Source organism: Schistosoma haematobium, chromosome 2, assembly GCF_000699445.3.
Source record: "Schistosoma haematobium chromosome 2, whole genome shotgun sequence".
Lineage (NCBI taxonomy): Eukaryota > Metazoa > Platyhelminthes > Trematoda > Strigeidida > Schistosomatidae > Schistosoma > Schistosoma haematobium.
This window is the reverse complement of record NC_067197.1, coordinates 14999324-15015911: the sequence shown is the minus strand read 5'-3', so window position 1 is coordinate 15015911 and position 16588 is coordinate 14999324. Positions and strand designations below refer to the sequence as shown.

The 16588-nt window shown below is 35.7% G+C and overlaps 1 protein-coding gene across 1 annotated transcript; it reads right to left on the bottom strand.

The window, feature by feature from the left end:
- Window positions 1-9820: 9820 nt before the first annotated feature.
- MS3_00006293 (uncharacterized protein) lies at window positions 9821-16116 on the bottom strand. Its single transcript, XM_051214425.1, has 7 exons — window positions 15995-16116; window positions 15856-15953; window positions 15690-15817; window positions 15471-15656; window positions 15306-15429; window positions 14071-14177; window positions 9821-12491 (listed from the first exon to the last, which is right to left on the bottom strand). The coding sequence occupies exons 1-7, from the start codon at window positions 16081-16083 to the stop codon at window positions 12213-12215; spliced, it is 1011 nt and encodes a 336-aa protein (XP_051067595.1). The 5' UTR covers window positions 16084-16116; the 3' UTR covers window positions 9821-12212.
- Between the last annotated feature and the right edge of the window lie 472 nt (window positions 16117-16588).

Genomic DNA, 16588 nt, shown 5'->3' with positions numbered 1-16588 from the left:
CCCACATCCACAGCCACTTTTTGGGCTTATTTGTGTACAAATATTATTTCCTATTTTATGGTACGTTGAGGTCTGTGTGATGGATATATAAACGAAGTATGCCTGAAATAAACGATCTGCTCTGATTCGGAAGCTGGTATCTTGTTCTGGACTCAAGTGGAAGGGCTCGTAGGACATAGGACCAATAAGGACACTAAACTGCCCACACCGGTTAAACGTCATTGGTTGGCCTAGTGTGAAGATTCGTATAAGTCGTATTCGGATTGGTAGATAAGTCGTGTGACAGAAAAACCAGACACCCAAGGTCATAACAATTGGCGACGGGGATTTTGGCAAAAACAAAATAATTGGGAGACGCAAGGTCATAACAACTGGCGACGGGGATTTTGGCAACAAAGAAATAATAATAATACAAGTGGTGACTCAGATTTTGGAAATAAATTAGCTGTATAATTGCCGGTGATTTTTGGAGCTAATATTATTGGCAACAAAAAAAATGTCGATTTCTTTCGAACAGTTGCGGTTAATATTACAGCACCAGCAGAAGATGTTTGCCTTGCAACAAGAGCTATTTATAACAGTTTTGGGCAGACTTTGCATTCAAGCAGAAAATAAGAAATCTATATATCATGCAGATAATGGTGCAGTAATGGACATTTCAGAAGCATATCCTGTGCAGGATTCAAATCCCTCTATACCAGAAGGAAAACGTAATATTGGTAACGTGTCCAGCTCAGAGCAGGAAAATATTGTGCTAAATGCACATGAAGTTGTGACAATACCAGATGATCAGGAGCCAGATCCTGTAGATGATGCCCAGAGTCCAGAATCAAATGAAACACTACTGGTACTGTCTAGCTGCGAAAATAAACGTCAGCTCGAACAAAATTGTGGTCCACGTGCTAGTAGTCGAGAAAGCTATGGTGACTCGTATTCAGAAAATAACTGGAGCAACACGATGAACCAAATTGTACCAGATGTTACTCAAAATCACCGGAAGACAGAATTTTATATTGAGTCAACCTATCCCATTTCTAATGACAGTGTGTCAGATATTGATTCTCAGAATAATGCATATGATTTTGATGAAACTTCTTATAACAATGAGGGAAATATGTCAGCTGAGTCGAATGATGGCCAAAAATCTAATTTAATTCTGTTAGACGTTGACTTTCTTAATGACTCGTTATCTGCTAACGAGATTCATAATGAATTTGAAAATAATGAACTCAGATCAAAGGCCGTTCATCATCATCTAGTCATTTTTAGTGGCTTCTCCAGTCAATACGAGAAACATGGTTTAAATAAAGTCCTACTAGTTGTATTTTGGAGCCATAAGGACCCAACATTATTTCGAGGAGGAGGAGAATGTTGAGGAATTTAAAGTCACATATGATTCTTTTTTTAAATCAGAATCTAAAGTTGGGTTTTTCAAAAAAAAAAAAGGGGAGGTGTTATGTCCGAGTGGAGATTAAATTACAGGTAACTCCCGAGGACTATTAATGGACTAATATTCTATAAATATTCTTATTGTATAATTATTCAACAATTACATTACATATATTTATATTCCTCTTATTATAAGCTTTATTTTGACCTATAACTTATTATTGTACGATTTACGGTTCTTAAGTTATGTTCAGCTTATTAACTACTGCCTCCCACATCCACAGCCACTTTTTGGGCTTATTTGTGTACAAATATTATTTCCTATTTTATGGTACGTTGAGGTCTGTGTGATGGATATATAAACGAAGTATGCCTGAAATAAACGATCTGCTCTGATTCGGAAGCTGGTATCTTGTTCTGGACTCAAGTGGAAGGGCTCGTAGGACATAGGACCAATAAGGACACTAAACTGCCCACACCGGTTAAACGTCATTGGTTGGCCTAGTGTGAAGATTCGTATAAGTCGTATTCGGATTGGTAGATAAGTCGTGTGACAGAAAAACCAGACACCCAAGGTCATAACAATTGGCGACGGGGATTTTGGCAAAAACAAAATAATTGGGAGACGCAAGGTCATAACAACTGGCGACGGGGATTTTGGCAACAAAGAAATAATAATAATACAAGTGGTGACTCAGATTTTGGAAATAAATTAGCTGTATAATTGCCGGTGATTTTTGGAGCTAATATTATTGGCAACAAAAAAAATGTCGATTTCTTTCGAACAGTTGCGGTTAATATTACAGCACCAGCAGAAGATGTTTGCCTTGCAACAAGAGCTATTTATAACAGTTTTGGGCAGACTTTGCATTCAAGCAGAAAATAAGAAATCTATATATCATGCAGATAATGGTGCAGTAATGGACATTTCAGAAGCATATCCTGTGCAGGATTCAAATCCCTCTATACCAGAAGGAAAACGTAATATTGGTAACGTGTCCAGCTCAGAGCAGGAAAATATTGTGCTAAATGCACATGAAGTTGTGACAATACCAGATGATCAGGAGCCAGATCCTGTAGATGATGCCCAGAGTCCAGAATCAAATGAAACACTACTGGTACTGTCTAGCTGCGAAAATAAACGTCAGCTCGAACAAAATTGTGGTCCACGTGCTAGTAGTCGAGAAAGCTATGGTGACTCGTATTCAGAAAATAACTGGAGCAACACGATGAACCAAATTGTACCAGATGTTACTCAAAATCACCGGAAGACAGAATTTTATATTGAGTCAACCTATCCCATTTCTAATGACAGTGTGTCAGATATTGATTCTCAGAATAATGCATATGATTTTGATGAAACTTCTTATAACAATGAGGGAAATATGTCAGCTGAGTCGAATGATGGCCAAAAATCTAATTTAATTCTGTTAGACGTTGACTTTCTTAATGACTCGTTATCTGCTAACGAGATTCATAATGAATTTGAAAATAATGAACTCAGATCAAAGGCCGTTCATCATCATCTAGTCATTTTTAGTGGCTTCTCCAGTCAATACGAGAAACATGGTTTAAATAAAGTCCTACTAGTTGTATTTTGGAGCCATAAGGACCCAACATTATTTCGAGGAGGAGGAGAATGTTGAGGAATTTAAAGTCACATATGATTCTTTTTTAAATCAGAATCTAAAGTTGGGTTTTTCAAAAAAAAAAGGGGGAGGTGTTATGTCCGAGTGGAGATTAAATTACAGGTAACTCCCGAGGACTATTAATGGACTAATATTCTATAAATATTCTTATTGTATAATTATTCAACAATTACATTACATATATTTATATTCCTCTTATTATAAGCTTTATTTTGACCTATAACTTATTATTGTACGATTTACGGTTCTTAAGTTATGTTCAGCTTATTAACTACTGCCTCCCATCCACAGCCACTTTTTGGGCTTATTTGTGTACAAATATTATTTCCTATTTTATGGTACGTTGAGGTCTGTGTGATGGATATATAAACGAAGTATGCCTGAAATAAACGATCTGCTCTGATTCGGAAGCTGGTATCTTGTTCTGGACTCAAGTGGAAGGGCTCGTAGGACATAGGACCAATAAGGACACTAAACTGCCCACACCGGTTAAACGTCATTGGTTGGCCTAGTGTGAAGATTCGTATAAGTCGTATTCGGATTGGTAGATAAGTCGTGTGACAGAAAAACCAGACACCCAAGGTCATAACAATTGGCGACGGGGATTTTGGCAAAAACAAAATAATTGGGAGACGCAAGGTCATAACAACTGGCGACGGGGATTTTGGCAACAAAGAAATAATAATAATACAAGTGGTGACTCAGATTTTGGAAATAAATTAGCTGTATAATTGCCGGTGATTTTTGGAGCTAATATTATTGGCAACAAAAAAAATGTCGATTTCTTTCGAACAGTTGCGGTTAATATTACAGCACCAGCAGAAGATGTTTGCCTTGCAACAAGAGCTATTTATAACAGTTTTGGGCAGACTTTGCATTCAAGCAGAAAATAAGAAATCTATATATCATGCAGATAATGGTGCAGTAATGGACATTTCAGAAGCATATCCTGTGCAGGATTCAAATCCCTCTATACCAGAAGGAAAACGTAATATTGGTAACGTGTCCAGCTCAGAGCAGGAAAATATTGTGCTAAATGCACATGAAGTTGTGACAATACCAGATGGTCAGGAGCCAGATCCTGTAGATGATGCCCAGAGTCCAGAATCAAATGAAACACTACTGGTACTGTCTAGCTGCGAAAATAAACGTCAGCTCGAACAAAATTGTGGTCCACGTGCTAGTAGTCGAGAAAGCTATGGTGACTCGTATTCAGAAAATAACTGGAGCAACACGATGAACCAAATTGTACCAGATGTTACTCAAAATCACCGGAAGACAGAATTTTATATTGAGTCAACCTATCCCATTTCTAATGACAGTGTGTCAGATATTGATTCTCAGAATAATGCATATGATTTTGATGAAACTTCTTATAACAATGAGGGAAATATGTCAGCTGAGTCGAATGATGGCCAAAAATCTAATTTAATTCTGTTAGACGTTGACTTTCTTAATGACTCGTTATCTGCTAACGAGATTCATAATGAATTTGAAAATAATGAACTCAGATCAAAGGCCGTTCATCATCATCTAGTCATTTTTAGTGGCTTCTCCAGTCAATACGAGAAACATGGTTTAAATAAAGTCCTACTAGTTGTATTTTGGAGCCATAAGGACCCAACATTATTTCGAGGAGGAGGAGAATGTTGAGGAATTTAAAGTCACATATGATTCTTTTTTTAAATCAGAATCTAAAGTTGGGTTTTTCAAAAAAAAAAAAGGGGAGGTGTTATGTCCGAGTGGAGATTAAATTACAGGTAACTCCCGAGGACTATTAATGGACTAATATTCTATAAATATTCTTATTGTATAATTATTCAACAATTACATTACATATATTTATATTCCTCTTATTATAAGCTTTATTTTGACCTATAACTTATTATTGTACGATTTACGGTTCTTAAGTTATGTTCAGCTTATTAACTACTGCCTCCCACATCCACAGCCACTTTTTGGGCTTATTTGTGTACAAATATTATTTCCTATTTTATGGTACGTTGAGGTCTGTGTGATGGATATATAAACGAAGTATGCCTGAAATAAACGATCTGCTCTGATTCGGAAGCTGGTATCTTGTTCTGGACTCAAGTGGAAGGGCTCGTAGGACATAGGACCAATAAGGACACTAAACTGCCCACACCGGTTAAGCGTCATTGGTTGGCCTAGTGTGAAGATTCGTATAAGTCGTATTCGGATTGGTAGATAAGTCGTGTGACAGAAAAACCAGACACCCAAGGTCATAACAATTGGCGACGGGGATTTTGGCAAAAACAAAATAATTGGGAGACGCAAGGTCATAACAACTGGCGACGGGGATTTTGGCAACAAAGAAATAATAATAATACAAGTGGTGACTCAGATTTTGGAAATAAATTAGCTGTATAATTGCCGGTGATTTTTGGAGCTAATATTATTGGCAACAAAAAAAATGTCGATTTCTTTCGAACAGTTGCGGTTAATATTACAGCACCAGCAGAAGATGTTTGCCTTGCAACAAGAGCTATTTATAACAGTTTTGGGCAGACTTTGCATTCAAGCAGAAAATAAGAAATCTATATATCATGCAGATAATGGTGCAGTAATGGACATTTCAGAAGCATATCCTGTGCAGGATTCAAATCCCTCTATACCAGAAGGAAAACGTAATATTGGTAACGTGTCCAGCTCAGAGCAGGAAAATATTGTGCTAAATGCACATGAAGTTGTGACAATACCAGATGATCAGGAGCCAGATCCTGTAGATGATGCCCAGAGTCCAGAATCAAATGAAACACTACTGGTACTGTCTAGCTGCGAAAATAAACGTCAGCTCGAACAAAATTGTGGTCCACGTGCTAGTAGTCGAGAAAGCTATGGTGACTCGTATTCAGAAAATAACTGGAGCAACACGATGAACCAAATTGTACCAGATGTTACTCAAAATCACCGGAAGACAGAATTTTATATTGAGTCAACCTATCCCATTTCTAATGACAGTGTGTCAGATATTGATTCTCAGAATAATGCATATGATTTTGATGAAACTTCTTATAACAATGAGGGAAATATGTCAGCTGAGTCGAATGATGGCCAAAAATCTAATTTAATTCTGTTAGACGTTGACTTTCTTAATGACTCGTTATCTGCTAACGAGATTCATAATGAATTTGAAAATAATGAACTCAGATCAAAGGCCGTTCATCATCATCTAGTCATTTTTAGTGGCTTCTCCAGTCAATACGAGAAACATGGTTTAAATAAAGTCCTACTAGTTGTATTTTGGAGCCATAAGGACCCAACATTATTTCGAGGAGGAGGAGAATGTTGAGGAATTTAAAGTCACATATGATTCTTTTTTTAAATCAGAATCTAAAGTTGGGTTTTTCAAAAAAAAAAAAGGGGAGGTGTTATGTCCGAGTGGAGATTAAATTACAGGTAACTCCCGAGGACTATTAATGGACTAATATTCTATAAATATTCTTATTGTATAATTATTCAACAATTACATTACATATATTTATATTCCTCTTATTATAAGCTTTATTTTGACCTATAACTTATTATTGTACGATTTACGGTTCTTAAGTTATGTTCAGCTTATTAACTACTGCCTCCCACATCCACAGCCACTTTTTGGGCTTATTTGTGTACAAATATTATTTCCTATTTTATGGTACGTTGAGGTCTGTGTGATGGATATATAAACGAAGTATGCCTGAAATAAACGATCTGCTCTGATTCGGAAGCTGGTATCTTGTTCTGGACTCAAGTGGAAGGGCTCGTAGGACATAGGACCAATAAGGACACTAAACTGCCCACACCGGTTAAGCGTCATTGGTTGGCCTAGTGTGAAGATTCGTATAAGTCGTATTCGGATTGGTAGATAAGTCGTGTGACAGAAAAACCAGACACCCAAGGTCATAACAATTGGCGACGGGGATTTTGGCAAAAACAAAATAATTGGGAGACGCAAGGTCATAACAACTGGCGACGGGGATTTTGGCAACAAAGAAATAATAATAATACAAGTGGTGACTCAGATTTTGGAAATAAATTAGCTGTATAATTGCCGGTGATTTTTGGAGCTAATATTATTGGCAACAAAAAAAATGTCGATTTCTTTCGAACAGTTGCGGTTAATATTACAGCACCAGCAGAAGATGTTTGCCTTGCAACAAGAGCTATTTATAACAGTTTTGGGCAGACTTTGCATTCAAGCAGAAAATAAGAAATCTATATATCATGCAGATAATGGTGCAGTAATGGACATTTCAGAAGCATATCCTGTGCAGGATTCAAATCCCTCTATACCAGAAGGAAAACGTAATATTGGTAACGTGTCCAGCTCAGAGCAGGAAAATATTGTGCTAAATGCACATGAAGTTGTGACAATACCAGATGGTCAGGAGCCAGATCCTGTAGATGATGCCCAGAGTCCAGAATCAAATGAAACACTACTGGTACTGTCTAGCTGCGAAAATAAACGTCAGCTCGAACAAAATTGTGGTCCACGTGCTAGTAGTCGAGAAAGCTATGGTGACTCGTATTCAGAAAATAACTGGAGCAACACGATGAACCAAATTGTACCAGATGTTACTCAAAATCACCGGAAGACAGAATTTTATATTGAGTCAACCTATCCCATTTCTAATGACAGTGTGTCAGATATTGATTCTCAGAATAATGCATATGATTTTGATGAAACTTCTTATAACAATGAGGGAAATATGTCAGCTGAGTCGAATGATGGCCAAAAATCTAATTTAATTCTGTTAGACGTTGACTTTCTTAATGACTCGTTATCTGCTAACGAGATTCATAATGAATTTGAAAATAATGAACTCAGATCAAAGGCCGTTCATCATCATCTAGTCATTTTTAGTGGCTTCTCCAGTCAATACGAGAAACATGGTTTAAATAAAGTCCTACTAGTTGTATTTTGGAGCCATAAGGACCCAACATTATTTCGAGGAGGAGGAGAATGTTGAGGAATTTAAAGTCACATATGATTCTTTTTTTAAATCAGAATCTAAAGTTGGGTTTTTCAAAAAAAAAAGGGGGAGGTGTTATGTCCGAGTGGAGATTAAATTACAGGTAACTCCCGAGGACTATTAATGGACTAATATTCTATAAATATTCTTATTGTATAATTATTCAACAATTACATTACATATATTTATATTCCTCTTATTATAAGCTTTATTTTGACCTATAACTTATTATTGTACGATTTACGGTTCTTAAGTTATGTTCAGCTTATTAACTACTGCCTCCCACATCCACAGCCACTTTTTGGGCTTATTTGTGTACAAATATTATTTCCTATTTTATGGTACGTTGAGGTCTGTGTGATGGATATATAAACGAAGTATGCCTGAAATAAACGATCTGCTCTGATTCGGAAGCTGGTATCTTGTTCTGGACTCAAGTGGAAGGGCTCGTAGGACATAGGACCAATAAGGACACTAAACTGCCCACACCGGTTAAGCGTCATTGGTTGGCCTAGTGTGAAGATTCGTATAAGTCGTATTCGGATTGGTAGATAAGTCGTGTGACAGAAAAAACCAGACACCCAAGGTCATAACAATTGGCGACGGGGATTTTGGCAAAAACAAAATAATTGGGAGACGCAAGGTCATAACATTACCCTAGTTCTAAGCTTTTACTTGAACTGTAATTTGTTGTCATAGCATTTCCCAAGCATAAACTAGGACCGATTAATTGTCTACCTAGTATTCCGGTTTCATATCGTTGGTGTCGTTGTTCTGTGTTGATACTGTTACCCCATTGGTCTGCTGCGTGGTCTAGTCTTATAGGCAATATAAATGAATGTCTGAAATATAATAACTAGCCTGAAATGGTGGACATTGATCTTCACTTCTTCCTCTTCGTTCGGGACTATTTAGTATTGAACCAACCTTCAGACATAGAGTATCAGTTTTCCTGGTCCTTGCTGCGTGTTGGTTGCTTTAGGTAGTCTACACATACTGGTTGGTTGTAAGACATAACACAACCAATAATATGTATGTCTCCGGCTGTATTCCACACCTCCATATTAATTGCAAATCCGAGCGAAGTCACTTTATATATATATTTACAAGGTGACCAACAGTATTCGCCATTATATCAGATTTACAAGACAATAAGAACCGAAGAACAACGTTTCTAACTTTGGAATCATGATTGATGGAACTGATTGGGAAAAATTTGAGTGCAGCAAGTCAACGTACGTGGATTAAATACTGAATTGATATAAATAAACAAGCAACAATTAGAGGAAGCCGTGTCAATAGATTATTTATTATAGCTTACACTTTTTCTTCATATTATGCTAAAGTAGACGAGAACCATTTATTATGGAAACGATTGCTAATGATAGAAACTAGTAGTGCTTTCCATAAACCCGGTTCTACTACATACAGGCTACTCTCAGTACCTCTGAGATATTGGACAGTTAGATATTTTGCCAAGTATTGCTTTATGAAAGCATATAACATTATTAATTATACCTAGCGATTCTTATTCGCGCTTTAGTGCTTTTCATATAACAACTATACTACTTACTGATATCCAGCAGTTTATTTCGTTGTCTGTCATTTTCGAAAGTATGACTAATATGTCTCTTCAGAATAATGTGTGATAGTTCTCAGCATTTATGAGTTTGTGACACTTAACTCACTTAATTACATTAACTTAAAATTTCTAACGGTTAGGCTCACTTTTCAGGTTCACTGAACATTTCCTTATACATAACAGTCTCTATATATTGTGTACATAGCTTTGTTTAAATTTGTTGTCTGATATTGATATGGTTACTACCAGGCATTTAGTTTGCCGTATAATTTTTGTAAATTATTCTAACAAAAATTTTGAGAGAAATACCTCTCCTCTGATTTTGATTTTATTTCCCAGACACCTCTGGAATTGAGATCAGTGGATAATATATTGCTTTTAGTAATAATACTATTTTGTATACAAATGCCTGATTCTTTTTCCGAATTTTGCGCAAGACTCAATTTCCAAAATGACTTCGGCCAGTTATGGCTGTTGTCGAGAAAATCACTAGTGATGCTTTATCTTCATTTCAAAAACAACGATAAACAGATTAGATAATTCCCAACTATCACTACTTAGTAGCTTGCATAAAGTACAGAATGATGTAAATAAAGTATTGTCAGTACGGCTAGTATGAGATAAACTTACTGAGATATTAGGATGATAAATTAGGAGAAACTAAAGAAAAAGCATGGCAAGAATTTAACCGCTTACCTCCACCCCTTTCGTTCTTAAACATGTATGAATTTGCATAAATATACCTATTCCAATACTCTACGTTTTAATGAGGTAATGTTTTTTAAGAATAAATTTCCTTTTGCAATAATGAGAGCTAAACACCATAACCTCTGTTATTCTTCATTTTTTAAACAGAGATAATTCGGTAAATATAAACGGTCGGTAAATACCCTTCAACGTTTGATAAAGAGAAGCATAGCGTACTTGGTATTCTTCCATTTTACAGTAGTCTGAAAGTTCTAATTCTTCTAATTTTATTGTGGCTATGTAGTGAACAAGAACACAAGTGGGGACAATCGAATGTATGTGAATGCAAAATTACAGAACGTCTCAGTAAAATCTGAGAACTATATAGTAAATACTTCATTTGCAAAATGTTCATCAATTGTCACAGACTTCGTTGTTCTTTCGCTTCCACACTAACCATTCTCTGTTCTCATTCACTTTTCTTCGATCTTCTCAACCTTCTGATGCCAGGCATTTAATTTTCGATTGATGATACATACTATTTATAACTGCAGACATCAGTAGCACACGCCAAAGCTAGTTATTAAATCATGTTTTATACTACTGATCCAAAATAGCTAGTAGACATAACTAAATGGCATAAAGAATTATTCATAAAACATCTATACTTTACAAAAAAAACGTAAAATGGTGGGAAGAAATAGCAAAACATAGATTAAGTGCTCATCTATAATTTTTTGGATCAGTACACAGACAATGAAATTGTCCCACTTAGGTTTCCGCTGTTCGAAACATCTATGTAGATAAAAGAGCAAGTTTGTCAATCACGGATCGAGACTAATCTGATAGAATTATTTCTATATACCAAACTAGCTATTTTACCAGTCACACCACTAAGACTGTATAAGGACCCTAAATATTTCCAGGGCTAAACCATAAGGACCTGGCTTGTATCTGCTCATCTCAGGTTAGCTATGGCCTCTTCAACCTTGTATGGGCTTAGAAACCCAATGTACGTCTTTCATTTAGACTTTAGATGGGTAATGAACAATTAGACCATTTTGACAGTTCCATAAAATATCCCTTAAATCGCTTTAGTCATGTGATCCAAGATTGGACCATAATTTTGTTTCTTCAGGGATTTTCACTAGTAGCTGACTTTTTGACCGAACAATCTCAACAGTTGACTTGTGTTATGCATCGTCATTTCATATTCCATTTCCTTTACTTTTTTGTCTTCCACTGCGCACGACCTATGCTTAAACATTTTATTAATTTGCATTTACGTCTCTTTCGTTTTTTATTGCGTTCGAACCTTCTAGTAATGAATTTCCACGTACCAATCAATTTGCTAGAGACTTTTAAAAACCACTGTTCATTGTTAAACATTGCTAGCAGAGCTCACTGCCAGTTTTGCAGCAGGCTGCAGATTATCCCAGGCTACATAGGAATGAACGTTCTCTTCATGGTCGACTAAGTGCCTACCCAGCTCTCCAAAGATATTTTTTGCAGTCCCATTGTCAGGCTAGGGTAGACAAGCACCTAGTCGCATTAGAACGTGAGTGAAGTTCATTTATATGCTCCAAAAGAAGCAACATATATCTATTGACTCTTTTTAGTGATGAATGATGAAAATGTGTAACCTACCTGTGTCAAAATATGCTTAAGTATATGATTTAATCTCATGAAAAGGCTTCAAAACAAATACTGTCTCTCCTTAGTCCTCCCTGGTGATCATTAATTTTAAATATCATATTGGTCACTAATTGAACCCATTCCTAATAGTGACCAAATGTAGATTCGTAGATTCAGTTAGGATTTCAAAAGTAAAAAATATACAACAAGAAGACATAACAATTAAATTGGATTCAATATAAAAAGAAAAATCATATATTTGTTACATTTTGATATTTTTGTATAAGCAACATATTATTCATTTTTCTTTCTTAATTCTCTGTGACTCTCAACTGAATTCACTGTCCCATTGATATTATTTGTGTTGTTGGACGACTGTTTAGGACGTGTTTTACCATAGATCTGATCAAGTAATAAGCCAGAAAATATTAATACCGTCCCTATCCACTGGCATGTTGTCATACTATGACCAAAGACAATAATTGAGAAGAGAACTGTGAAAAATTTTCTTGTTGTAGTCACAATTGAACAAGTTAATGGGCTGAAGTTTGTGATCAAACCAAATAGGAATATCTGATGACATGGAAGGAGAAGAAAAGTAAGATAAAAGGGCAAAAACATATGATAAATCAGGAACACGATTCAAGATGGCATATGTCTGTCTAATATAAACGAATCATGATTAACAAACAACAAAAACTTTGTTTTATTCAGTGTATTTATATCATTTTCCTAAAACTTTAATAGGTGGACTATAAGACACTCGACAACTGTCAATACAACAAATAAACCAAAACAGCATGTCAGTTATAAGCAACGTGGAACCTTGCACATACATACGTCGGTTCAAGTTATAACATAAAACCAGCACAACTAGATGAAATAACCAAGGCGAATGCCAAAGTAGTAGAATTATTAGTAGCATCAGTGGGAGTATAAAAGATTACGCATACACAATATTATCAGAGAAAAAAGTATGAATCTATGAAATATAAAAGGGTAAGGCAATCTTAAAAATCAAGATCCAAGAGGAAACAAACACATCTGTGATGTTATTGTGGCTGATTCAAAGCCATATCACTAAACGTCTCCAGCTGCTGATCATAGTTACTGCGCGGACTCAGACTAGGTAAATTTTAATGACATAGTCAGAAACAATGTAAAACGTGGCAAAAATGTACTTTACTGTATATATGCACACTGTGAAGAAATCAATACGACTAACATCAACAAAAGTCAAAATAATAAAACTAATGGAGGTGATAAGCTAAATAGCATAGAGAATACGTGGTTGAAAGAAAATAAATTTACGGAAGGAAAATCTAGCGTGTAAAAGAATTGTAGGACAATAAAAGTCGAATTCATTTGAGCTATTGCAGCGGATCTTGACACATACTTTTATGTTAGAATAGTTGAAATAACTCACAAACCCAGTTACGTTAGTATGTTAAGTTCGACTAAAAAATATGACAGTGAATAGATGGCGATACTGATTTTACTTATTTTATGGGCTTCAACTAATCAAAATAAATGTAGTCAAAGAGTTAAGCAATTTTATTCTTTGATCCTCATAGGTCAGTGTTGCAGTATTACAAACCGAAAACATAGTTCTATTTAACCAATACACAGAAGTCGTAACTATCCCAAAAATGGTTCGGAAGGATCACTCTTACAATGAAAGTTAAATATAAGCACATGTGCAAAGGAGAAATAAACATGAATATCATGATGAAGTTAACCAAATGACTGCCAAGTAACAACGAACTCGCTTGATTATCAGATTCTTTTTTCCACTTTCTCATGGTTCGTGTTGTTTTCCAATTCTCACTTCATCATCACGACAATCAGCATTCTCCAACTCCTTGAATGGTCCTGAGGAGTTAAACAGTTGTTTTACTTATTTTAACAGTCTTATTTCAATACTATTAAACCACATATTTTTAACCTAACCATCTCTCACAAAGAAGACTTTGAAAAGACTTATTATTACCATGCACAATACCAATCATTCGTATATTTAAGCTTTAGGGCATCTTGAGGTGGTAATATTATCACGTTTTTACCTTGGACAAGTAAGATAAACGTGAATGAAACTTAAAGCACTTGCTAAATATACTCTAATACCTAACTGGTTATTGAAAATATAACTAACCTGGCCAACAGCACTTGTTAAGCCAAAAATACTCATATCATAAAGAATATGTGGATGGCGTTTGATAAATTCCATAAACGGCGAAACTTCTCCGGAGAACACAGTCACTTAAAAAAAAGAGAAGTGTATGGAGTAATTTTGATATATTTTAAAGCCAAACTCGACAAACAAAAATATAGCGAACTAACAAGAAATGAAATGCTAGGTATTTTTTAGAAGTGAGACAAATGACGTACTGGGTGATAAAAAAAAACTATTCTGAAATCCAATCAGTGCGTATAGCGGAAAACTGACTGAAACAACTTAGAGACTGGAGGAAATTTGCATGGGTTCGGTGTGCTGATTTCCAAAAAATCACAATAATAAGAGTAAAAATGGACTAAGAGATTAATAAGAAAATATAACAGTTATGTAGTATCAAGTTATTAAGGAAAAAGAGCAAGATAAGTGGGTAGATTTACACTACGACTCGTCAGATTGCTTTGGGAAATATTTGACAAACCAAAAACGAAAAGCATTCCTTTTAAACAAGAGCCTAGCAAGTCCAATCGTTGTATCTTCACAACCTGGCAATTGGATTATAGTCGATTGTTGTCCTCTACATAATTACATTGCCTGAACAATTATCGATCAGCACAAGTGGAAGTTATAGGCCAAGCTATCGACTGAGTTATAAGAATCAACACCTATCAAGTTCAAGGGACAAAAATCAAATAACAATTTGAACCTTACCGAGTTATTCAGGCGTTACTGAAGTACAAATCATACAGATTAAAAAATCACACCTTACGTTTACTTCCGGCCCTTTCTGACCACACACTAGATTTAAATATCAAAATACAAAGGACGAGTCAAATAACACTGGTGACTTAGCCACTCTCGCATATAAATGTCTCATTAACAACATCAAAAATTAGTGCCGTTACACTACATTCAAATTATATCCTTAAATTTAACAAGCTTTTACGTTGTAATTGACCATCGAGCTTTGAAATGCATATACGCAAGTCAAATTATCAATCACCTGCTGCAATAAAAGTGCATTTAGAACTGCGTGATAATGATATGTAAAACTGTAAACAAATGAAACGAAGAAAAGTGTTTTCAATGGTATGTGAACTTTTTAACAATACTTGTTTAAAAGCAGAACAACTGCTTGTCGATAAAACATGACACATGATGGTACTATGTAAATGTCAAAAGTGCAATATATATGAAGGAGTCAGAATTTTTACCTGGAACTAAATAGATGATAGACCAAAAGTTCATATGCATCATTAGAGTGTAGGAACCGACATTGTGTTTTCTAAGGTCTTCTTGGACTCCGCCAGTAACACCATCGAGAAGTAACGAAGATATCTTAAAAAATTAAATTAACAAGTAGAAATGCCGTAGTATACCAAGAGACACTCTCCAAGGCCAAATTCGCCCGCGGAATTTCCTGCTGAATGCCCCCTGAGCATGAAGAATGCTACACCGAACGAAATCATTGTCACAAAAATGTATTTCTGCAAAGGATAACGCCGCTTGGCTAGCAATACACTCAGAAGCATTACAGGAATTGGTTTGATGGATTTTCCTATCACCTACACAAACGTTTTAACAACACTATTACAAACCTGGGTAGGATAAGTGACATACTTAAGACTTGTGTTACTTGTGTACATTGCGGTAATATAACTAAAGCCACAAATGCCAAACTTAAGCTGCAAGGAAGGAACTGATAACTCTGGCCAAAACCAGAGAGCTAGTAACATCATTAAAGAATTTTAGGCGTAAATTTACCTATTCGTGAAAATATAAAGTTTATTATGCACTGGAAAAGCAACAGAGAGAAATAAAAATCAAATAACTCCATTCCAGGACCATACTTGGTTTTCGTACTAACAAAATTTATCAAATACGTGAAACTCAACTAGCTCACATTTTTTCTTGATAAATACCATACACAAGGTAAGACAAGAACACACCTCCGGAGCGAAAAAAGAGAGAATATACACCCAACAGATGCATCGCAACTTTCGAATAATCGCAAATGACAGATCACTTTTATCGAGACAGTAAAACAAAAGTAGCCTTATAAGCTTTGTTAAGTTCAAAATGAACTGGCGTTCTGTAATAAAATTCTTTTTTTCCTGCTAGATTTCTTGTGATTTAATTTTTTCACCTGAATGGTCGTATTTATTTTGCTCTTAATTGTGTCTTATTTCCGACGACATCCATGCAAAAAATTCAAGTTGTCATAAAGATTCGTAGGTGTCGTCGTCAGGTAGATCTCTGAAATTTTTATATTGTCCGTATCAAGGGATTATTTATAGGCGAAGAGATAGAACGCGTCAGTATCAAATAGTAAGTCAGACAAGTTAGTTTGTAAAGCCAGTGAAATTTCAATAAGCCTTGGCCAAATCACCCGGCAGCTAAGTTAATTAACTTCAAAGAGATCACTGATCCTCGTCAGAGTGAAGGACAACCAATGCGTGACAATCAGTTTAATACCATGGACAGGAGCATGAGTCAG

Excerpts from the sequence above, each read along its gene's own strand:
- MS3_00006293 (XM_051214425.1), bottom strand. The coding sequence starts at position 16,083 with ATGCATCTGTTGGGTGTATATTCTCTCTTTTTTCGCTCCGGAGGTGTG. Across the intron at positions 15,657-15,689 it reads ATGTCACTTATCCTACCCAG|GTGATAGGAAAATCCATCAA; the intron begins GTTTGTAATAGT and ends ACGTTTGTGTAG. Across the intron at positions 12,492-14,070 it reads TAACAAGTGCTGTTGGCCAG|ATATTCCTATTTGGTTTGAT; the intron begins GTTAGTTATATT and ends CCATGTCATCAG.